We start from the raw sequence: 23,655 nt of genomic DNA, 5'->3' as shown, positions 1-23,655 counted from the left end.
GGTTCAGATATGATTGGTGAGTAACAACTACCCCAAAACATCATAGTCTGAAACAACAACAGCCATATATTTACTCACAACCCTGTACATCTGGGCAGGAGATTGCTTCCCTCCTTTTTGTGTTGTGCAAGAGTGGCTCACCTGGGGCTAGAGAATCCAAAATGATCTCACTCACACGTCTGGGGCCTCAGCTTGGGGTGGTTGGAACAGTTGGGGGCAGCCTGAGCCCCTCTCTTTCTCTCTACGTGGCCTCTCTCTCCAGCAGGGTAGTTGAACTTCCTTACAGCATGGCAGCCGCCGGCTAAGAGGGAAAAAATGGAAACTGCAAACTCCCTCAAGGCCGAGGCCCAAAAGTCCCAGAACATCTGTTCTGCCACATCCTCTTAGTCAAAGCAAGTCATAAGGCCAGCCCAGACTCAACAGAGGAAAAGTAGATTCTTTTTCTTGCAGCACGCAGACGTAGGGGTGGAAAGCGCTGCTGGCAGCCATATTTGGACCCAGGCCACCACAACGGCACTAACACGTGAAACTGATCCAGAATCACCAAGTTCTGTACGGATCCACCCAGCCTCCTTACAGGAGGAAAGAGTAGGCTGTCAGCTTCCTTGGAGAAGAAGTATACAAAGGCCTTTGGGGCTGTGGCCAGGGTAGGTTGCCCCTTAGGAAAAGGGGAAAGGGGCTCAGGCTGGGCAGAGCAGAGTTGAGAAGGAGCACTATGTCTCCAGGGAAAACAGTGGCCAGACCAGAGGGGAGGGTGTGAGTCCCACAGAGGGGAGAAAGGCTGGGACAGCTTGGCACTGAGCCTTGAGAGGTCCTTTGGGAAGGCTGCAGGGGGTGTATGAGCAGGTCTTATACAACTGGGGGATGCAGCATGTTCGTTTTATCCTTCTTTTTCTCCAGAGTCTATTTAAAGACTGTTTCTGTCTTCCAAGGCTGCGTGTTGCAATCTCTTCCATCTTAGGTTTCAGATCTTCTACTGACGAGCCCAGGCCCTAGAGACATCTCTTGCCTTGCCACGCTTGGGGAAATATGGATTTCAGCCCTGGGTTTGGCCACCACCACATCCTCCCCCGTCCCACTTTTCTTCTGCCTGTTTGTATTCAGTCTAGACGATTCATTTTTAGTTGTTGATGTTCTGCCCTAGCCTGGGGCAACTGTGGTGAGGTGGGAAGAGCACTGGAATCGGAGTCAGGAAAGCTGGTTTAAATTCTGGCTTGGCCATTTTACTGGCTGTGAGTCAATTTGGGCAAGTTATGTACCCTCTCTGACCCTCATCTACCAAGTAGAAATAATGAGCCCCGTCTCCAGGGTGGCTAAAAGGAGGAGACAGGGCCTGGCACAGGGGAAGAGGCCTCTCTGTCCCTCACCCCCACCACCGACTCTGAGTTCCTCTCTCCTCACCCAGCCCTGCTCGAGTCCCCACCTGTCAAAAAGCCTGTCTACCCACCACTCCCGCCAGTGCCAGCCATCACCTACCTCCATAGTCTTGGGATAAAACAAACCCTCAGTCACCAGGCTTCAGTTTCAACAATGTCAGTCAGATAACAAATGTTTATTGAGCATGTCCCAGGCACGTTCTAGGAGCTGGAGATACAATGTACAACATTGAACAAAACAGATAAAAATCTCTGCCCTCACATTACTTGCATTCTAGTAGTGGGGGAAATAAGAGGAGGGGTAAATTTTAAAGCAACACTGTCCAAAATGGTAGGCACCAGCCTCATACGTATACTGCATACTTGACATGTTGCTACTCCCAATTGAGAAGTTTGATAAAAGCAAAATACACATCAGATTCGAAGACTTAATACCGAAAAACATAAAATCTCTCATTAATCATTTTTATATTGATTCGATGATATTTTAGATATGTTGGGGTTAAATAAAATATATGATTAAATTAAACGTCACCTGTTTCTTTTTACCTTTCAACACCTGGCTCAGAGAACACTTTAAACTACATACATGGTTCATTCACATCTTAGTTCTATTGGACAGACCTGTTCTAGGGTATGTTAGATGGTGGCATGTACTATGGGAAAAAAAGAAGGATGGTGAAAAGAGGACCCCGAGTGCAGAGGAGCCCGAGGGCAGGGTGTTGATTGTAAATGCAAGTCAAGCAGCCTTGCTGAGATGGTAACAAAACTTAAAGGTGAGAGAGCCACGCATGCCACATCTGGGGGAAGAGGACTCTAGGAAGAGAGGACCGCACGTGCAAAGGCCCTGAGGTGGGAGCGCACCCGCGAGGAACAGAGAAGCCAGTGTGGCTGGAGCTGAGTGGTCAAGGTGGGGTCAGAGGTCATTGAGTTGGGGAGATCAAGGCAACACAGATGGTACAGGGCCTTTTAAGGCCACTGTATGGACTTTGGCTTCTTTCGCCGAATAAAACGGAGTCTGCAGGGTTTTGAGCCAAAAGGTAATATGATTCAGCTCACATTTTAACAGGCTCACTCTGGCTGATGAGAATGCAGGAGAGAGAAGAATCTGGAAGGCCAGTTGGAGGCTCAGGCAAATATCCACTTGGGATGACAAGAGCCCCGACCTCACAGGTCTTGTGGATTGTGTTAACCAGCAGAAGAGCCACAGGTGGAAAGCGCTTGGAAAATGAGCACTTAACCAGAACCAAAGCTGCACGAGGGCAGGAACCTCGCCTCCCTAGTCCCCCCCCACCCAGTGTGGCCAGGAGAGGCAGGGGGTGCCCTCCCTTTTCAGCCACCGAAGTCACCTCTACCCTCCTCAGGGTGTCTCCCACGGGAGGATTACAACCACCTCCCTGCAGAGGTGCTCCCTGCTTAAAACCCCTCACGTGCTGCTCATCCCCAGGTCATAGGCTCTTGGCACCATGGGTGCGGCAGGCAAGGGCTATTCCTGCCTCTCTCTCCCACCTTCATCCCCTCACCCACTCCCTGCCCGAGTCCTCCCTCCATGCCTTTGCTTACACTGCCCCTTCTGCCTGGGATGTCGGCTTCAACCCTTCCACCCGCCCCTCCATGTTCTGTCTTCTCCTTCACACTCTTTAAGGGGCAGCCTAAAGGTAACATAATGAGCAGACCTCCCAGACTCCACCACCCGCAATCCATCCCCACTCCCAAGCTGGATCAAATGCCCCCATCATAATTTATGTATTTTTCTATTTGTGGATTTATAGTTCTGTGTCTCCTCACCCACCCTCACCAGATCCTTGAGGGGTGGAATTGTGTCTTATTCATAACGGCATCCCTTGCCCTGGCACGATGGCTGGTGGCCCAATAAATACGGTTTGAAGGAATAAAAGAGGCTAGAGAAGTGGATTTGGAAGCACTGTTCAAAAACGCCAAAGACCCAGACAGCTTCCACCTTCCCCGGGCCTGCAGGAGAGCTGGGCCTACGCAGCAAGGCAGGGCAGGGAGTCCCCTCAGGGGCAAGTGGAACCGTGGGCCCACCTTCCAGAGGCTCAAGGAACTCCAGGACTACTACGTAAAATTAATTTATACCCTGGGGGTACAGGCCCCACACAAGCACCCCCTTCCCATTCCCAGCCCCCTCCTGTCCTCTGGGAAACAAGCTCAGAGACATGGCCAGTTCCTTCCCTGACGAGGGACATTGCCTGGATCACACGGCTCCTGAAGGCAGCTCTACTCATTGCAGGGCCCTTGGCTCCTATCTAAGGAGCTGTCTCTCCCTCCCCCACTTCCACAGATGGCAGAAGATGAACGAGCTCCCCCACGACGGGCCCAGACAGAATGGAAAGACTCTGGCCCCTGGCACAAAGAGGTGGGTCACCCCGTATCCTACACGCTTGGAACCCCTTTCCCAGACCTCAGGCAAATGCCATGTTTCCCATGGGAGGAGGGAAAGGGGGCAGGAGGAAGTCTGGAACAAAGATTCAATGGAGAAGGAGAAACCAGGAGGAGCTTTGAGATCAGAATTAAATTCTTTAATACAAAATGCTTTTTTTTAAGATATATCTGTATTTCTTTGTTGTTGTTTAAAAATAAATATGTACTACGGAATATCTCGAAAAACTGCACTAGAGACAAAGATGTGATGTTAATATCTTTTTCCCCCACAATTATTACGGATAAACAGTAGCACCAATAAATAAATGATAACAAATATTAAAATTAAAAAAGGAGAGAGATTTAGTATGTAGAATTCTCTATTTTTTCTTGTTTTGTTTTTACATATAAAAAAACAGAATAGCAATGTCTATCAGAATCATATATACATAAACATATATATATATATTATATATATATACACAAACACAAGTTACCAAATATATATATAGTATGTAGATGTATATTGAAACCTTATTTCAAAGGAATGTGTGGTGGGGAGCCAAGGGAAAGGGGAGGGCAGAACTGAGTGTTAGCAAAATTAAATATCTGCTCAGGACAAGCTGGTGACTGTCACCGATCAGAGCAAGAGAGATTGGAAACAGGAATTTTATACACAAAGACCAGTACAAATAAGAGAGAGCGAGACAGCAAGAGATGGATCTCATAAATAGTTGAAATTAAATATTAACCAAGAATACTGAAAAAAACCCTACTCTTTAATTAAATTAACTGTTTTAATTTCTAATTAAAAGGGCATATTAAATAACTACCATATATAAAACACTTCTCTTTTCTCTGCCTCCAGGGTGGGCACCGGGACCCTGCCCTGTCTCTCTATGCCGCAGGAAGGGTCGGGTTGGGGGATGGAGGTGGGTTAACCACTCACACACACACAGCCAGGTCTCCTGGGGGGACAGAACTAGTGGTTTCAATGGTCTGAGGACATCGGGCCCTCCTGGGCTGCGCCCCGGGAAGCGAAGCTGGGAGAGGGCCAAGGCAGGAGGCCCTTCCCTCGGAGGATGAGCTGCCACTGGGCGGCCCTTCCTCCACCAACGTCTCTCTTCTCTTCGCCAAGGCATGTCAGTGGCCTCCTGGGCATCTCGGAAGCGGGTGAGAGGAGGTGAAGGCTGCCCAGACTCCTGAATCTTCCAGGCAAGTGCCCCTGGGGGCAAGATGCCCGTGCAGCACGTGGAGGGGTTCTCCAAAGCACAGCAGTGTCCCGAGGCTCCCCCAAACTCCTGGTCAGAGCCAGCGTCCTCGTGCCCTGTACCTGTTGCCTGTCTTTCTGTCCGTTTGACTCGGGATAGAGGCTCGGGGCCAGGGCTGGGTTTGTCGGTGTTTCCAAAAGCAGGCCAAATTTGCCCCCGTGCCCTGGCCTTGCGCGTCCCCAGGCAGGTGAGGGGACCCCGGCTTCCCTAAGAGGGATAAAAAGATGATGCCAGAGTCTCTGCTTCCATCCTCTTCCCTGTCAGGATCTGGATGGGGGCGTTCTCCTCCCAACTCAAGTCCACAGCAGTCAAATACATCCAGTGAAGACACCAATAACATTAGCAATGTTAATTTAAAAAAAAAGAATATATATATTTTATATATATATATAAAATATATATATTTATTTTTATATATTTTATATATATATATAAACGCATGTATGTGGGTGGGTGTGTCTACAGGAATCCCAGAAATAAAACTCTCTAATCTTCCGGGCTCGGTGATTTAGCAGCAAGAGAAATAAAATGGCGATCCAATTCCAAGAGGGACCGTGCTGGGTCACCCGCCCGGGAATGCTTCTGCCGGAGTCTTGTGCTCCGGACCCAAAGTGCTCTGCGCACAGCCTCCTCTTCCTTCATGTCAGGTTTCTGGATTCAGGACTGTTCTGTTGATGGTGGTGGTGGTGCGGGGGCAGCGGCTATGGGTCATTCTGTGTCAGTCTTTCCTGGTGAGACGTCTCGTTTCTGAAACTCTGAGGGAGGCTTCTTCCTCCCACCCAGCTCACCGCCTTGGCTTGTCACATCTGCAGAGAACGGGAAACAGAGGCTGGGGGTTAGGGCCAGGGGAGGAGCCCCGGTGGGGAGGCCGCAGCCTCCCCTTCCTGCAGCCCGAGGCCAGCAGGGGAGAGGACAGAGAAAGCGCAGTCCTGCCTCTGGGAGAGTGGCAGCTACGTCCGGGGCTCCCAGTCTGCCCTCTGGAGATTACAATCTAGCTGAGACAAGACAAAGGCAGAATGACATCTCATCACAAGCAACAAATGAACACGTCCCAAAGAACAGTCCCTAGTTGACATTTAAGAGCTGATAGGTGAGCAAAGTTGGACCAAGTTAATCAGCAAAGCCTCCCTGCAGAAGGAGATGTTTCAGTGCAGTCCCTATGGTGCTGGTTTGGGGGAGTGAGTTGGGAGAGCAAAGGATAGGGCCTGTGCAGAGGCCAAGCAGGCCAGGAAGCTGGGGAAGTGAGGCTCCCAAGAGAGGCGGAGCCAGCAGGGCTTGGGGCCCTGGGAAGGTGAGAGACACACCTCCCCTCGCCATGCCCACTGTCCTGGCCTCAGCTGCAGGCCCCAGGTACCAGGCTGCCTTACCTTTCCAATATGCTATTTAACTTAGGGTCGGGGAGGCAGAGGGGACTCCTAGAACTTTCCCATCATGCCCCTGCACCTGGGCTGCTTGCCTTTTACCCTCCCCACTTGAAGAGAGGTCAGAGCAGGCCCTGCCCTTCTGACAGCTTAGGAATGGGGATCCTAAGCCTCCTGTTTGAGGACTGAAATTCCCCCATACAGCCAGGTGAGAGGATGGGTTCGGGTAACTTCAGTTAGCCCCCAGGTCACTGCAGACATCCCCCTATCCCATCACTGCAGAATGATCACCGTGGTAACCCTAAAATGGCAAATCCCTTATCTTCTCGGAGGTCCCTGGGAGATGTGGAGACCCCTCAGCCAGCCCTGGGGTGAGGCAGAGCCCCCACCCCAGCACTAGTGTACACTTCCTGCCTTCACGTACCGCCAAGACAGACAGAACCCACGGTAACACCCCCAGGGCCTGGTCCCCAGCCTCCCTGACACGCACAAGCCACAGGAACACGGGAGACGGGGGAGAGAGCTACACTCCAAGGACCCTGTTAACCAATGAGGCATCTGGACTAGCCGGGGGCACCCTGGCCCTGCCCGGGAATCCCCATAAAAGCCTCTCCTTCCTGGGTGAAGCTTACGCTGGCCCAGAGGGCTCCCTGCCTTTGAGCACAGGCCAGACGAGTATAAACACCAGCGAGGCATCAAAAGATTGCCAGCCACCTGTCACGGCCCCGTGCTCTTGCCCTCACCCCTGAACTCGGTCATGTATTCACTCACGCACTTGACACTTCCTTGGTCCCTGGTGTGAACAAGGGACAGAGGCACAGATGCCTGGGGTGGGAGTGGGGGGTCACACAGATGAATAAAACCTAGGCCCAGGTGTGAGGAGCTCACAGCCTAACATTAGGAGAATGGGTGTGGCTCCCTCCCTCCACCCATCCTAGGGGCATTTGGAAATAGGTGGGCTGTTTGGGGTTGTCGCCCGTGATGACTGGAGTATTAAGCTATCTAGCGTCTCCTGATGTTGAATCTCCTATCTGCCCTAAACCAACAGGCAGAGCCCACGCCCTCCAGGACCCCAGTCTGAGGATGAGCCCTGTCCCCAAGGAGAGACACTGAGGGGATGAGAAACCCAGCGGTGCAGACCTCAGAGGCGGTGGCGAGGCCCCCAAGTGTTTGCGCTTTGTAGAGGCGCATCCCCCCACGCCGGGAAGGGCCCTTCCTATTAGCAGCAGAGGTAGGAATCACGACGTCAGAACCAACAGCCACTACGAGCAGGACCACAGGACACAACACTCAGCCTGAGTCCACACCACCACGGGAAGCCACACTGGCCTGCCCACTCACGCAACCAGGGCAAGCTCTGAACTGGCCCTGGCGGGCCGGCCAGCACCCGCTGCCCAGTGCAGGGGCCCCGCGAGCAGAGAAGGCAGCAGTCACCAGGCAAGCAGCTAGAAGCTGAGCAAGCAGCTGGCCCCTTTCAGGTGCGCGTTCGCTCGCTCTCGCTCGCTCGCTCGCGCGCGCTCTCTCTCTCTCTCTCTCTCTCTCTCTCTCCCCATCTCTGTGCAAAGCCCCTCTCTGACTTGCTCGCCCTCTGGGAACCAACCTGCAAGTACGTTCGTTTAACTCAAGCTGCCTCGCCTTGCAACGCGAGTCTGTGTTTTTGCAGGAACATTTACACGTCTGCGGATCTTGTACAAACAAATGCTTTCTCCGCTCTGAGCAAGGCCCACAGGGACTGCAAAAGGCAAAAGGAAAGACATCTAAGCTAGAGCGTCAGCAAAGAGAGAGAAAAAAATCCATGCAACACCCCCGACCACGTCAGCAGCTGCACCCCACCCAGCTCACGGGCCCCACACCCTTCCACGCCCTGGAAGGGTCCGACGCCACAGCGGAAGACAAGAGAGAGCGGCGGAAAGAGGCAGCACTGGCTAGGAAGCCTGCCCGCAGGAAGAGGCGGACGTACACGGGCAGAATGCAAGGACAGGGGTGCTGTAAGGGGCAGCGCTGTCCCACGGGCACAAGTGCAAGTCTCGGGCCACAGGGCCCCAACGGCTACCACCCCCGGAAAAGCACACCTTCACTCTCCACCTGCTGGGGATGGCAATCGGGGCCACCTCCTCCCTGTGTGAAGGCTCATGCCCAGGCCCCTCCACCAAAGTGGGGGCTGAAGCAGGGAGTGACGGCAGGCTAGGCCCAGAGGCAGGGTCCACAGGCCAGGCCGCTGTGGCCAAAGGGTCGCCCACAGCCTCAAACCCAGAGGAAGAGGCCACCCTACGGGAAGGCTTCTGTGGGTGCCATGGGTTGGGCTGGAATAGGGGGCTCTCCTCCAGAGGCCCCAAGTCCACAAGGAGGGGCCGCGGTGGTGTTTGACGCCACATCCTCCTTCAGCCAACAACGAGCTGCCTCACCTCATCCACGCCCCTTCCTCACGCCACGTCTGCCCTCCCCACCCCCACCCCCCAGCTTCCAGAGAAGTGCGGAAGCCTAGAGCAGTGGAAACCAGTTGGGTGAGCAGGCATCAGCGCCCGGCACCCGTGCCAACATGGGCCCGCCACCAGTGCCCAGTGGGTGAGGGAAAGGCGGTGGGTGCCCAGCCAAGCCAGAGGCCCCTCCCTGAATCCTCCAGGCCCACTCTGCCCACCCGCCCACCCCCAGCCCTGGACCAGCAATGCCACCACCACATCTACCCATCGGTGCCAATTAGTGGAGTGAGAGTGAGAGAGAGTCACTAGGGGAGAGGGAGGATAGGAGCCAGGGAAGGGGAGCAGGAGGGAGGCAGGGTTCCAGGGTCCTGCAGGCGGGAGTTTGATTGGGGGCTGGGAGGCTCCAGGAAACGAGACAGCGGTGGCACCACGTACGCGCTCCAGGATTTATACCGGGATTTCTTGCGCTTTCTTTTTTGCCCCTTTCCCTTTCCTCGAACTGATTTTCTGGAAAATAAAAAAACAGAGACAGACAGAGAGAAAGCAAGGGGGTAGGGGAGAGGAAAGGAAGCAGTGAGGAGGGCAGGACACAGGACACGCTCCGAGGCACGAGGGAGAGCTTGCACACGTGCACGCACACGGGATGGGCCGGGGCGGCAGGCACTCAATGGCGCCTTCTTCTCACTTTACCCTTGGGCGGAGCGGGGGGTGGGGGGGGTGGCAAACCCAGCTCCTAGCAAGGCTGTGTGTGTGGCGGGGGGAGCAGAGGCTGGGTGGAGGGCACTGGACCCACAGGCCTCCACGCTCATGGTGTCTCCTGGTTCCAGGCAGGGGGCAAAGCCTAGGGGGCAGGCTCTCTGCCCAGCATCCCTGAACAAGTCTGACCCTGAAGGTCAGGGGCCATAAGAGGTAGGCCAGAGTTTGGGGAGAAGGTCAGAGACTTGACTCGATGGGGGGCGAGGGAAGGGGGTGCAGGCTGTACTCCAGGCACCTTCTGCCTTCATTTCCAAGTACCAGAGCGAGGGGTCCCTCCAGGGGCCCTGCCTCTGTGAATCTCAGTGTAGGGGAGCAGCTATCTTGGGAGCTGGCGCAAAACCAAGGGTGGCATACGAAAGGCGCCAGCCAGCCCGGCCATAACCTGGGCTGAGAGGCGGGGCCCCAGGCAGGCGGCAGGGTGGGGTGGGAGTTAGGGAGGCATGGGGAGGGGGGCCTAGGCGGCATTTGGCGAAGCGTCCTCTCCCCAGCCTGTCAAAGCCTGCTACACCATCTCACCAGACTCTCTTCGGAGACCAGGCGAAACCCCACTCTCCCTGTGGGCAAGGCAGGCGTTTGGGGAACAGGCAAGGGCGGCAAGCTGAAGCCTGTCCCCCTCCAGGGAACCAGCCCTCTCCACACCTGCCCGGCCCCAGAGAATGCCCCTCAGGATGGCTGCCACATGGGACAAATGAAGGGGAGGGGATGGAGGAGAGGGGCAAGTCTGTTCCCTCTCGGGAGAAAGTTCTGGAGGAAGGAAGGTCTTCATTCACACGCGCACAGACACACTCTCTCTCTCTCTGAGCCTCCTGTCCCCAGTCACTGCTTAGCAATCCTGAAGTTGGGGACTTAGGGAAGAGGCAAGGGGTTGAGGCCTAGGGGGCTTCAATGTCACCAGAGCGTTGGGGGCAGACAGGACGATGGGTGGGGGAAGGGCAGAGGTGCTCTCTCTCAGTCTCTTCCCCTGCAGGCTCTCTCCCATGCCAGCCGCTCGCCCTGTCTTGAAGGATCACCGCTGCCAGACCTCACCCCCTGCTCCATCCTGACCTGACCCTCCACACTGAGCAACTGAAAGCCTCAGGAAATGGCCAACATTCACCTCTTTCTCCCCGGCCAAGGCGGCTGAGCGTCTCTGGCCTGCCTCACTCCCGCAGGAGGGCACGCACCAAGAAAACACCCCAGCTGGCCCCAAATCCAACTGCACCACCACTGCAGCCACCAACGAGGCCATTTCCTCTAACACACAAAAGCTGGCCTCTCTGCCACCCACTCCCTCTCCCTGCCATGGGTGACAGGAGGCTAGAGCAGGCCCGGGAGCCAGCTTCCACGACAGCCCCCGACACGCCAAGACCGCAAGTCCTGGCCGGGAATGGCCCGGAGATGCATCGTCTCTTCCAAAGGAAGTTCCAGGCACCAGGCTGGGTTTTGTCAGTTGTTCTAGAGCCATAATCCTGGAGTTTGCTCCATCCCACTGCTGCCACCACAAGTCCCCATGAAACCAACTCTCAGACCCAGTGAAGCCATCAGACCCCCCTGAGAGAGGAAGCCAAGAGCCCCAAACCAAGACAACCACCAAGTAGAGGGAGAAGAGGGAAAGTCACGGCCACTTACTTTTCTTGCCTTGCTCTATCTTTCTTTGGTCTGCAGTGGGTAGAGAAAGAGAAAAGAACAAAACAGAGAGGAGTTCAGATGGTGATGGTAACGAGAATAATAATAATAAAAACTTAACATAGTATTTATGATACATCACTACAGTTTTAAACTCTTGACATATAAGGACTCATTTAATCCTTATAACAATGCTAAGCAGTACATACTATTACTGTGCCCATTTTACAGATGTGGAAACCGAGGCACATTGAAGTAATATCGAAATGCCCACAGTTACACAGCTGGAAGGTGGAAACGGGCTAACAAGTGGAACGTACTTAACCCTGGCCTAGAGTGGGCCCCCTGAATTCGTTCAGCAGCCATTCACTGAACAAATGACTCCGTGACTCCATCCTTACCTGCATTCACATTTGTTGTGCTGTAGGAAGCTCATCTCTCCTATGTGCTGGCCTTGGTGAGGTTTGATCCGCATAATCTGGAGGAAAAGGAAGCAGATCACAGCGGTTAGTGACCCAGCCAGCCATACCCAGGCGGGAGACCCCATGGCTCCTGCCACTCAGCACCCAGGGGTTCTACAGAGCAGGGAAGGGTGGCGGAAGTACGGGGGGACCAGGGGCTCTACCAGAAAGAGCCTCAGGCCCCCCCCAACTCCCCCCACCCCGCTGACCTCGAGGAGCCCCTGCTTCTCTTGAGGGCAGACATGGCTGCAGGGTTGGCCAGGCTGGGAATTTGGGTCCTGGGTTCTTGCCACTCCCCATCCCTCCCCTCCTCTTACCCCTCCAGGCCTCACCCTACCCCCAGTAACTACCCAAGAGCCACCCACCCCTCCCTGGGGTCTCAGAGTTCCCTCCAGCCCCATCCAGGCTGAGATGTGCCCCATCACCAGGCAGTACCAAACGACTGGCTTTTTAAACTCCCCACAGACCAGGCTCATCCAGCTTCCCAAACAGAGCCCCCAGGGAGGGAGGGCTCTCTCCCTCCTAGAGAGGAAGGGAGGGGCTCCTGTCACAGGTGTCATCCCCCTCCTGAGCTCAGGGGACAGAGGTCAGGGAGGAGGAGGAGGTGGTCGGGGCTTGCTGGAAACCTGGGCTCAGAAATGCGAGCATCTTTCTCTCCAAAGAGGGTAAGACCTCCACATCTCCCCTTGACTGACTCAGGGGCGAGAGGTGGGCAAGGCAAGCCTGGCTCCTCCCTTCGAGAGCTGCCCAGGAGAGGGCTGGGGACCACCTGTTGTCAAAGCCTAATGCCCCACCCACCCACGCGGCCCCTCCCCCGCTCCCCACAGGTGCCCACCTGCATGGTGATGTTGAACTCTTCGGTGGGCACACACTCCAGACCCTCGTCATTGCAGCAGCCCCCACACCGCATCAGGGGCACACAGGACGGCTTGAAGATGTACTCGATCTCATCGGGGTACTCCTGGAAGATGTCCACCAGGGTCTCAATTGGACGGCAGTAGCTGCGCTGGTAGACGTCCATGAACTTCACCACTGCATGGCAGGGGGTGACACATGAGCCTAGCAGGTCACGTTAGAGGTGGCCGGCCCTTCTCTCCACCCGCTCCTGTCTGGAAGAGGTACCCACTACCGTCCTTCTGAAAATCTAACTTAAGTCTCTTGGCTGTGGCTGAAGTCCTCTCCTAGCTTTCCACCACCAACACTGAGAAAGGCCTGTTTTTATTCCAAAGATCACATGGCACTGTCAGGTTCGAAGGGAGTCAGCCTGCACATCTGATCCCCTAGCCTCGCCAGGACAGCCAAGCCAATCCCTAGGTCAACCGTGATGCCAGAGGACAGTCTGAGTATGAGTATACCTGTTGGGGGTCTCTAAGCTTCCCGTGAAAGGAGGAGCAGCCAGCTTGGCAAGCCCACTCTCCATTTCCCTCCAACTCCCCACAGCGGCTGCCCTGCCGTTAACCGACAACCACTTACTGAGCACTTCTTATGCGCTGGGCACTGTGTACAGGAGTCCACAGATGCCACCCCAAACAATTCTCCCCCCCATGGTACTCTGAGGTTCTAGTAGGACCCCCCGTTTTACAAATGGGGAACTAGAGGCTTACAGAGGCTGAGTAACTGGCCCCAAGGCCACACTGCCAGTAAGTAACAGAGTTAAAGTCAACTCTGACATCAAAGCCTTCCCAAGCCAACATCCTGTGAAACAGAGGGGAAGCATCAGGGGGCACTTTGCCACCTGCCAGACCCCCTCCCCAGACTCGGGCTGAGGAGGTGGTGGGCACTGGCACAGGGGCTGGGTCTGCCTGGAAACAGCAGGTGGCTATGGGCGGGAGCACTGTGCTGGCCCTGCCAGCCACCGATAACCCCACCCAGGAGGGCAAACTGCTTGCATCATGGAAAAAACGGTGCCGCCACTGCAGTCACGGAGCATTTCTAGAAGCTGATCTGGAGGGAGACCAGGGTAAAGACAACTTCCCAGGCTGGCCGTGGAGCCTGGGGTGCACCGGAGCATGAAGGGGTAATTCTGGGCCACAGAGGTAGGGCCCCTGAGAATAAATAAAGTCAGGACTCTGAATGACTACTCCAAATTGTGGCCCGGACTGCCACTCCCCATCAGCCCTCCACCACCACCACAGAGCAATCCTGTCCCTGAAATGAGTTTCCCCTGAACAGAAGGGAAGCAGCAGCATCCAGCCAGCGAGGAAGCCTGGGCTCTGGCCAGGACTTGGTGTGACCTTGGGACAGTTCCTCCCTCTCTAGGCCTCAGACTCTGCACATCTGTGTAAGTGGGTTGGGCTGATCTCTAAAGACACTGAAACAGAGGTTGAAGTATAGGGTTCTGCCTTCCATCTCCAGCCCTAAGAACAAGCGCCCTTTTCTCAGCCCAGGAGACACAAGGTTAGAGCCCCACCAAGACATCTGAAGGGCATACCCCCAGCTGCCTCTTCCCAGAGGCCACAGCTGAGCCTCTCCTCACTCCTCCCTCCAGAAGGGTGAAGGAAGATGAGCCAGGGTGCTGGGGAGGGGGGTATATATAGTGGATTAGGGAGAATGTGAGGAGCTGAGGGGAAGTGGGGAGGCTGTACGTGTGAAAACAGGAAGGAAAACACTGGGGGCTCCCAAGCCAGTCCTTGGCCTTGCCTGAGGTCTCTGCTTCCCCATCCAGACAATGGGCACAGAATTCCCCACCGCTACAAGGGTTAGGACCAAGCATCACCAAAAAGAGTATAAACAAGACCAGGGATCTGAAGAAGTCCTTTTGTAAGCCAGGTCTATATTGAAGAAGATGACTAATCAAGAATTCTTGCCCTGACACTGCGTCCTGGCTGGGGCTAGAGGTGGCCAAGCCTTCAGGGCCACAAGGACAGGACGGCAGAACAGTCTGGCCTGGGTCATGGCAGTTGGTAGCTGATGGTAAAAAGATCCAGGGTGGGAACTCCTTGGAAAAGCTCCCTGGTATCCTCAGGGCCCACAGGAGGTAGAGGGGGGTGACTTCACCGCACCCTTCGCACCCCAGCCAACACCTCCAAGGAAAGCTGTCCTGCTTTTGCTCAGGCGTGGGCGCACATACACTCCAACTTCAGGCTTCGTGGTTTTCCTTATTTCTCTAAGACAACCTTTACCCCAGCAAACAAAGACCATTTGTCTTGCCTCTCCCAGACCTCAGAGAGAGACCAGTGGAGGCTGAGGCAGGGTGGGTGCACCCTGGGAGCAGAGGCCTGTCAGTGGCACAGGTGGGGAAGCCAGGCCCTGGGTCAAGGAAAGGGCTCCTGAGTGAGGAAGGAGGCAGAACTGGCCAGGCGTCACCACCAGCCTGGGGAGTAGAAACACTGCCCCTGGCCACCATCCGGGCCACTGGATTTGGGTCAGGGAAACTCGCCTGGAGGAAGACCCCAGGGTCGTCCCTTCTCAGAGGTGGGGAGCTGGGGGAGTGGCACATCGGGCTGGAGCAGAGGCCACATTCAGTAGTGGGGAGAGCCAGGGCATCCCTAGAGAAATGGGAGGATCTGTACTCCAAACCGCGGCAAACAAAAGGCAGGCAGACTCAGGCTGGGCAGAGGGGCGGGGCTCCTGGGAGCTACAGCCAGCCCTCTGCTGGACCAAGAGGGAAGTTCACAAGCACCCAAACCTACTCCCCAGGAGGGCAGCGGGAGGCTGTAGGGCTTTCTCTCTCCACCCCCAAAGGAATGCCAAGTGGGGGGAGGGAGTTCCATGAGCCTGGGCCCTCTGCACCTCCAGCTCATACACAGCCAGCAATCTAGACAGCAGGGGTCACAGCCTCTGCCACACAGACCCCACAGGTGGAATCTGGCTGGGTTGGAAGTGACATGGAGTATCCATCCTCCCCTGGGAGCAGGGGCGACAAGGGACACCTCCCCTGACACCTGGGATCCTTGAACACTATTCGTCTTCCTGGTCTGTGCTCGCAACTCCCTCTCCAAATAAAATTTTACTGGAAAGAGCAGAAAAAAAAGACCACAAGTCCTATTTCTAGCCATGGTCTGAGTAGTACAGACAGAGTGCTCCAGAATGAAAGGGTTAATCTCCCGGAGCTCACCTTTCCCTTCTAGATCCCCAGATTCCTGTGCCCCTTCCCCACCCAAACCCCAGCAGACCTGAGAAGGAACTAGGCCTTCCCACCCATCCCCTGGGGGATCAAGGGACCCCCCCCCCATCCATGTGCAGGGGTGGGCGTGGGGGGGGACTTACCTTCGTGAGGTTTCTGCTCTCCTTCTGCCATGGGTGCAGCCTGGGACCACTGAAGACAAAACAAAGAACGAAGAATGGGCATGGGCAGAAGCAGGGATGCACAGACCCAGCCACCCCGCCCCTGCTCCCTCCTTAAGTCCCTCCCAACCCGCAGCCTCTGGCTTCCCCGGGGCTTCTCAATGGTGCAGGGCACCTCCGGGGGCTCTCCACAGCACAAAGCACCACCCCTGGACTGCTCCCGTTCTGAAGCCAAGGAAGATAAAGACTGACCAGATATTGGTGGGGGGGCTCAAAACACAGGAGGAAAACACCAGAATGCTGTGCTGCCCAGGTCCCCGCCCCTCCCCCACATTTCCCTTTCCCAGCCCTCACTGGCCCCTTGCTGAGCTAAAAGAAGTGAAGTCTCTCAGCCCCCCTGACTCCCTGGTCCAAAGCCACGGGTAAGTATTAAGGTCAAACAGGAGGACAAATTTGGACTGGGGCAGGAAGGAAGGACTGGGGGCGAGAAAAACAACATGGTGACCTTCTCCTGCTGACATAACAAATACCAGGGTGCGCTGTTGCTGTGGGGGGGGCGGTACAGAGGACCGAAGGGCACCGAGCACCCTCCCCCATCCAAACTCTTCTATCCTCAGGAATACTTAGCAAAGCCACAGGTTGCCTAGAGGGGAAAACATGGGAGGAAACCCTGGGGGAGGGGAGGGCCCCATTTTTCCCTGCGCACCCATCTCCCTAGAGCCTGAATTTATCTCCAAAGCCCCGAGCCTCGGGCTCCCACCTTGTTCCCTGGTTTCTTCTCCCTCCCGGACTGAGGGGGTTCCCAAGTCCCTCTCACCTGCTGGACACCTTCCTCAAAGGCAACCAGGGAAGCCTTTTATGCCTTAGCACTGCCCAACCCCTAGGGGGCCCCCTGCACTACCTAGGCCTGAGGCCTCTCATCCCTCCCCACCCCCACCAGATCATTCCTCCCCTCCCCAGAAGCTGTGAAGGTCAACTAGCCCAACCATGTGGACCTGACAGCACCCCGCAGGCAGAGGCTTCTCCCAGCCCTTCCAGAGGGTCTCCAGTTGTCACCAACTGCCCACCCCACCTGCCCCTCTTTTGGGGCAGATCCCGAGCAGCAGAGCTGCGCTGTAGCCCACAGAACTGCAGACTCCGCAGAGACTCTGTCTGTCTGTCTGTCTCTCTCTTTCCCACACCCCCCCCAATACACCCCAGATCCCCAGCCTTGCCTCCAGGGCCAAGTTTCCAGGATCCCAGCTGGAGCCTCCCCCTACAGTTCCCTCAGGGACCCCCCTGGAGTCTCTGCCTCAGCCCCTCACCCATCTCCATGGCACCCCCTGGCTTCCCTCTGCCAACATTCTGCCTATGCCCTCCACTCCTCCTGGGCCCCAAAGAGCAAAGGGATCAGAAACTTCATACCCCCTCCAAGTCCAGGGGGCACTGGGAGGGGCAGTTCTGGGCGGGGAGGGGCCAGGTGCCCTTCTCTGGGGGCCTCTGAAGGTCACACTGTGGCCAGGCGGCCTCTCCTCCCCCTCCCCCCCCTTGGAGGCCTGGAGCCAAGGCCTTTGTGCCAGGGTCTGAGGAACTCCGGGTGGCAGCAGGGACCCCAGCCCATTTTCTTCCTTCTGCCACTCTCTAAGGGGATTCTGTAGCTAAAGGAAGAGCGGAAAAGGATCCCTTAGGTGGTTTTGGGAGGCAAGGTGGGTGGGCAAGTTTGGAGTTCCGAAAAAACCACCTGCTCCTGCTCCAACGCCCATTTCACCAGAACAAAGTGTGTTTGCACGGCTGGCAGGAGCTCCCTCCAAAGGTTCGGGGAGGGCTAGTCCCACACGGCCCATGTCACAGCAAATTTCAAACCATTTTTCCAAAAAGTGTAAAGTGGTCTGAGGACCCTCTTTAAACCCTCCCTTAGGCCACCCCCATAAAAGCTAAAGCACAGCTCACTCGGAAGTGTGGGGGAGGGGAGGGAAGCAGACTGTCACGAAGTCGGGACTTTAGGTTGAGTCTCGACAAAGCACCCGGCTGGGCCCAGGCAGCCCGACTCCTGACAGCGATCATTCTTTCCCAGACTCTGGGGCCGGAGAGAGGTTAGATGGGTCTTCTCAGCAGAGGGGAATAAAAAATAAAGAGGTGGCAGGGGCTTCTCTTCGAGCAGAGAGGAAATGGGGAAGGGACGTTAGGAAATTCCTCCTAGGAGGGAGTTAAGGGCTGGGGACAGCGGGAAGGAATAGGGGTGGTTCTCCGGGTCCTCTGCAAGGGACTACCTCGAGAGGTCACCTTCCCGCGGAGGGCAGGCGGGGGGAGGGGCGCCGCTCGCCACCCCGGGTTCCCCGCTCGGGCCGCCGCGGCTCCGGGAACACGCGGCCGGCCAGGCCCGGGCTGATGTAATCGGCTCCGCGCCGCGCGCGCCCGGCCGGGCGGGGGAGGGCGGGCACCGAGCGGGACGCGAGCTGGGACGGGCGGGGGTGTTGCGGCGCAGGTGGCCCGGCGGAGGGGGGGGGTCCCAGCAGCAATCCACCCCAAAACTTTTCCCCAACTCGAGGCGAGGGCCGCAGAGATCGAGCGGCAGTGACAGCAAGCCCCTCTCTCGCCTGCACCCTGCCGTCTCCACGCTCTCTGCCCTCCCCCGGTCCAAGGTCCGAGCACCCCCACCCCCGCCCGCTGGGCTCCGGCTCCCGCCCCCGCTGCCCGGACTTCCAGTTCGTCGGGGACCAGCGGCCGGGAGCAAACTTCAGCCGCCAGCGGCAGCGCAAGCCCAGCCCCCTCAGCTGCCTCCTCCGGCTCCCGCCCTCCGCTGGTCGGCCCAGATCCTACGTGCGGTAACTCTGGTGGGTGGGCAGGGCCCGCGTGGGCGGTGAGACTCTGTCCCGGTGTCCTCCCACCTAGCGCGCGCCCCCTCCCCCTACACGTATGAAGATAGAGGCGAAGCCGCGCGCCTGGTGCCCAAGGACCCGCGTGGGGCACTGAGCCCCCACGCGCGCACTCGCATGCACGTCCCCAGCCGGGAGAGGCGCTCGCAGCGGCCCGCGGCGCCAGGCGGGCACGGCGGCTTACCTTGGCATGGTGGAGGTAGAGCAGCAAGGCAAGGCTCCAATGCACCCAAGAGAGCAGAAAGTTCATGGTTTCGGAGGCCCGGCCGGGGCCGGCGCGGCTCGCGCTCCCTCTCCGGCTCGGGCTGCGGGGCGGCCCGCTCTCCTCGGCGCCCAGGCGGGCGCCTCTTCCTCCCGGAGCCGAGGCCCGGGCCAGGGCCTGAGGCGCGCGCGCGGCTGGAGCACTGTCTGTGCACACAGCCGCGTCACCCGTCCATGAGCCCGGCTTCCGAGAGCCGAGTCGCCACCGCGGCCCCCTCTCCTCTTCCTTCTCTTCTTCCTCCTCCCCCTCCTCGGACTGCGGCTCCTCCCGGCCCGAGCTAGCACTTCTCCCGGTTCCGCTCGGCTCGGCTGCCCCGGCGCGGACCACGGCTCCTCCGGAGCGAGAACAGCCCAGAAGTTGGACGAAAAGTTTCAGTGCAACGCCGCGAGCCCCGACCCCCTCCACCCCGCCTCCGGGCGCGGGCTCCGGCTCCTGCCCGCGGCTAGCCGCCGCGTCCACCGTCGGCCGCCGGCCGGGGAGGAGGTGGGCGCTGGGGCAGGGGGCGGTGTTTGTCTGTCTGTCCGTCAGCGCGGCTGGTCCGACGTGGGATCCTGAGGGGGAGGGCTCGCGCCGCGCTCTGGCGGTCACCCCCAAAATCAGGTCACTCACTTTGCCCCTGTCCCTCTCGTTTCTCGCTCGGCAGCGCGCGCTCTCTGACCCGGTCTCTCTATCTTCCTCCACTTCTCTTTGGAGCTCTTGCTATACCTCTTGCTTCTCTGCTGGTTTCCAAAATCCGAAGTGATTTGGGGGAGTAAAGGAGCAATCTCCCCAAACGGTCGGCCCGATTTAGCGGGGAATGGGAAGCAAAAATAAATTAAAAGGGGGAAAGAATACGGTTTTTTCCAAAAAAAATGTTTCAGAATAAAAGGAGGAGGGTAAACCCTGGATAAATGAATATCAAATTCCAGTGCGGAGACTCCTGGCTGGTGACCCCGCTGGTTCGTCCGCCTCGCCGATGCGTCTCCCGACCGAGCGCCGCTGCCGCCGGCTCCACTCGCCCCCCGCGCCGCGGCCTCCTTGCAGCCCGGCTGCCCCAAGCCTCTGCGCTCCTCACCGCTATGAGCAGACTAAAAAGAAGGCCTGGCCCCGCCCCGACACGCCCAGGGGCGGGAACAGGCCCTGCCTCGGCTCCTTGAGTCCGTCCCCTCCGCGCGTCTTCGGCCCCTGGCGCTGCCTTCGCCTGGGGACCCCAAGCGAAGCCTGGACCCCCACCCACACCAGCGAAGCGAAACCTCGACCCCCCACCGAGGTTCACAGCCTGAAAATTACCTATGCGACCCCCTTTGCCCGGAGACACACACGCCCGCGCGGTATTTGGGGGGAGGGTACAGGAAAGTGAGGTTATGTGCGGACAGGACTCGAGAGCTATTCCCTCTATGCTGGGAATATTGGAGTGGGCAGGGGTTTGGGGGAGTCGGAAGGGGACTGGTGGAAAGAGGGACACACAGATCTACTGGAATCCTGGGGTGACCCCTGGCCTTCTCCCCCGCTCCAACACTCTCAGCTACCCCCCCAACACACTCACACGCGTCCTCACTCTCACGCAGATGCTGCTCTCCCTCTCCCAAGTTCACCCAGCTTCCCTGTGGTGGCTGAGCGCCCCCTAGTGACTACCGTCTGCACACCCCAGCTCCGGTTCAAGAGGCCTCAGGAAGAGGGTTGAGGGAGATTACCCCTGGTATCCCCATTTGTGACCTCTCAAACAGTGGCATGTTTGGGACTCAAATGGCCCCATGTGCACAGAGCCCAGTGCTAGGCACAGAGGGCACGATGTATCCATCTGGACACTGTGCCCTTCTGGAGCCCTCATCTGGCCTGCTGCAGCCCACAGGCTGGGGTGACTGGGGTCCTTTGGGAAGTGTTCAGGGAGTCTCCCCTGGGGAGAAGTATTTGGCACCGTGTTCGTGGGGCTGAGAACAGGAAACCGTGTGGTTCTGGGGTTAGTCAGTGGCCCAGAGGGAAGAGGACCTGTTGGAGCCCACGTATGCACTGTGGAGTCTGGCAGAGCCCAAAGGGAGAGGCAGCTGGGCAGACAGAGGCCCTTGTTCCTGCTTCCCGCCCCCCCCCCCGAGATGCTGCCAGGGAACTGAGGCCAGGGGGCTGGTGGGGGCGGATGGAGGCCAGGGCCTGAGTGATGATTCAAACCTACTCACCAGCACTAAGGAACGTCTGTAGGCCAGCTGCCCAGAGCTCCCACCAGGCCGGAGGCCAAGGCCTCTATCAGCCCCAGAGTCCAGGCTCACAGCTCATCTTCCGAACAGAATTGGGGAGTCCTCCTCAGCAGCCCCCAGACCTCCGGGATCCCTTGCCCACTTCTCGCAGCTGGCAGTCTCTTCTCCCTTTACCTCAGTCACCCCCGTTCCTTCAAAGCCTCCCTCTCCCCCAACTCCTCATGTCTTCCCTAAGTGCTCCCCAAGGCCCCCCAACTCACCCTTGCATACAGGAACCAGCCTGGAAAAATTCCTGGTTGGGCTTTGACCCAGCAGCTCCCAGGCTCCCCCAGGGAACAAGGAGTGGGGGTGATACCTGTGGGAAGAGAGGGACTAACCGGTCTTATTATTCATCCAGATCTGGCCAGGGCCTGGCCTGGGGCTGATGTAGCCTCTGTGAAGGCCTGGGCTGAGAACGGGAGCTAGGCTGAGAACAGAACACAGCAACTCCTCAGCTCATGGCGCTGTGGTTTGGTGGGGGTGACAGGTTATCCCTTTAGTACCCCGGTTCCACAGGAGTGGTGTCCTGAGGCCCTAGCGAGCAGAGGGGCTGGCTCAGCCGCCACCCTATCGCACCCTCTCCATCGTTCATGCCTCCAGTCCCGTCTCCACCACCTGGCAGGCTCCCCAGCAGCAGGGACAAGGTCTTTTTACAGTTAGTCTCCACCTCCCAGGCAGGCCTCCTCACCAAGGCTCCACCCTCCAAGATGCCACGTGGGACATGGAAGCGAAGCCACTAGACTTCCTCCTTGCCCAACGTGGTCCTCGTCTAGCACCCCCAGAACACAAGATGTGGGCACCTTGGCAGGGATCCCCTGCCTTATCCCTACCCTGGGGCCGGCAGAGCCCAGGACAGAGGCTCCCCGCTTCACCACCGGGGGTCACTCTGGCCCCCTCCTCTGCATCCCTTCTCATCCCAGCCTTCCTTGGCCCCGGGAGAGGCCTGAAGAGGTCTTAATAAAGGACCCTGAAGTTGGGAGGAAGACGGAGGCGTTCCAAGGAGGGATGGCCATCAGTTGTCACTTAATAGCCACAAGTCTCTCCCCTACCTGAGCCAACCATTCCCCATTCAGCAAAGTGTGTTACAGCAACCTCTGTGAGCTCTGCTCAGGAAACCAGGGGGATGAGGGAGCAGAACTGCAGCCTTGTCTGAAGGGTCCTGAGCACCCTTCACTAGGGTGAGGAGGGGTCTCCCATCTCCACCCTTCATTTCACAGCCACAACCTGGTGGTGACTTGGGGGTGGGGGGTTGACTCTGGGTCCCATCCCCCAATATGATGTCACCAGCTTTCACATTAATACGCTGTCATGGATCCAACCCCATGGGTGATCATCAAACTGAGAGCCCCACGCTCCTGGGTCTTCAAAAATGGGGGCCAGAAACACACAGAACAAGAACACAAGTCAACAGCCATAAGACCACATCACATCTCTATAGCATCTTCTCCTTCCATGGACTTAATCCCCTCCAACAAACTTGATTCCACTTATCCTCCCTCTGCAGGCTGCTTCAGGACAGGGACTATCAGGGCAGACTTTCCCCCAGAGAATTCCAAGGGTACAGAGGGACCCAAGGTCACCCAGCAACATGGCAAGGAGGGGTGGGGGCGTGTGGAGCAGCGAGCAGCCCAGACAGAGGTCACGCTGGGCCCCCTCAGCGGCAACCTCAGCCCCACTCAGAGGGCCCCACCTCACAGCCAGGGCAGCCTCGGCCTGCGGCTCTGTAGTAGTTCAGAAGGAGCCAAAGAGGAAGGGGAAGGTGTTCCAGGTGAGGGTGAAGGGGAGAGAAGGGCAGAGGTGGGTGGAGAAGAGCATGAAAGGTGTCCAGAAGCCAGCAGTGGCCCCAGACAAAGGGAGTAGTGATCAGGCCCAAGGCACAATAGCTGTACTTTGTCCTGATGTCCTGACACCTCTGATGTTCAGGGTCGCTCTCCCTGTGTGGGTGGAGGCTGTTCCCTGCTTGGGTAAAGAGGCAGAGCCTCTCTGAAGCTAGAAGGGAGATGGGGGAGAGAGGCGCTGAGTCTCACTGTTGTCTAAACATTTCTCCAAGTGGCTTCTCTGTGATGGAAGAAAGGTGTCTCACTCACGCCATCCCCCAACCCCCAGGTGCCTAGCAGGACACAGAGCTGATCCACAGCAAGGGTAGGAATAGAATCTGTTGAATGGAAGGAGAGAGAATTGGTTTGGTTTCCCTCAATTCTCTCTCTCTCTCTGTCTCTCTCTCTCTGTCTCTCTCTCTCTCTGTCTCTCTCTCTCTCTCTCTCTCTCTCTCTCTCTCTCACTAGGTCTTTACAATAAAGCAATGGGAAGATGAAGCGAAAGCAAGGAAGAAGGCCCTCTTTCTCCAGTGCCAGTGTCACGTTCCCATCTGGTTTTGGAGGTCTGACTTGGAGTAATGATGCCAACTGGGGAACAAGATTAGGGCAGAGGAAGCCCAGGAAGAGGAGCCAGTCAGGAAAAGGGGAGGGA

General features: G+C 57.2%; 1 protein-coding gene across 1 annotated transcript; it reads right to left on the bottom strand.

Moving 5' to 3' along the window:
* Positions 1 to 3,894: 3,894 nt before the first annotated feature.
* On the bottom strand, positions 3,895 to 21,771 carry VEGFA (vascular endothelial growth factor A). Its single transcript, XM_060163925.1, has 9 exons — positions 21,763 to 21,771; positions 18,899 to 19,675; positions 15,842 to 15,890; positions 12,468 to 12,664; positions 11,573 to 11,649; positions 11,175 to 11,204; positions 9,246 to 9,317; positions 7,991 to 8,122; positions 3,895 to 5,835 (listed from the first exon to the last, which is right to left on the bottom strand). Exons 1-9 carry the CDS (start codon positions 21,769 to 21,771, stop codon positions 5,814 to 5,816), a joined length of 1,365 nt encoding a protein of 454 aa, XP_060019908.1. The 3' UTR covers positions 3,895 to 5,813.
* Between the last annotated feature and the right edge of the window lie 1,884 nt (positions 21,772 to 23,655).

Source organism: Lagenorhynchus albirostris, chromosome 10 (genome assembly GCF_949774975.1).
Source record: "Lagenorhynchus albirostris chromosome 10, mLagAlb1.1, whole genome shotgun sequence".
In the NCBI taxonomy this organism is placed as follows: Eukaryota; Metazoa; Chordata; class Mammalia; order Artiodactyla; family Delphinidae; genus Lagenorhynchus; species Lagenorhynchus albirostris.
Note: the sequence above shows the minus strand (reverse complement) of the source record. Positions and strands in the feature narration are given on the sequence as shown.

Bases quoted from the DNA above. Each gene is read 5' to 3' on its own strand.
- VEGFA (XM_060163925.1), bottom strand. The intron at 15,891-18,898 runs GTAAGCCGCCGT...TTTTGTCTTCAG, and splicing joins TCTACCTCCACCATGCCAAG to TGGTCCCAGGCTGCACCCAT. The intron at 11,650-12,467 runs GTGGGCACCTGT...CTTTTCCTCCAG, and splicing joins AGTTCAACATCACCATGCAG to ATTATGCGGATCAAACCTCA.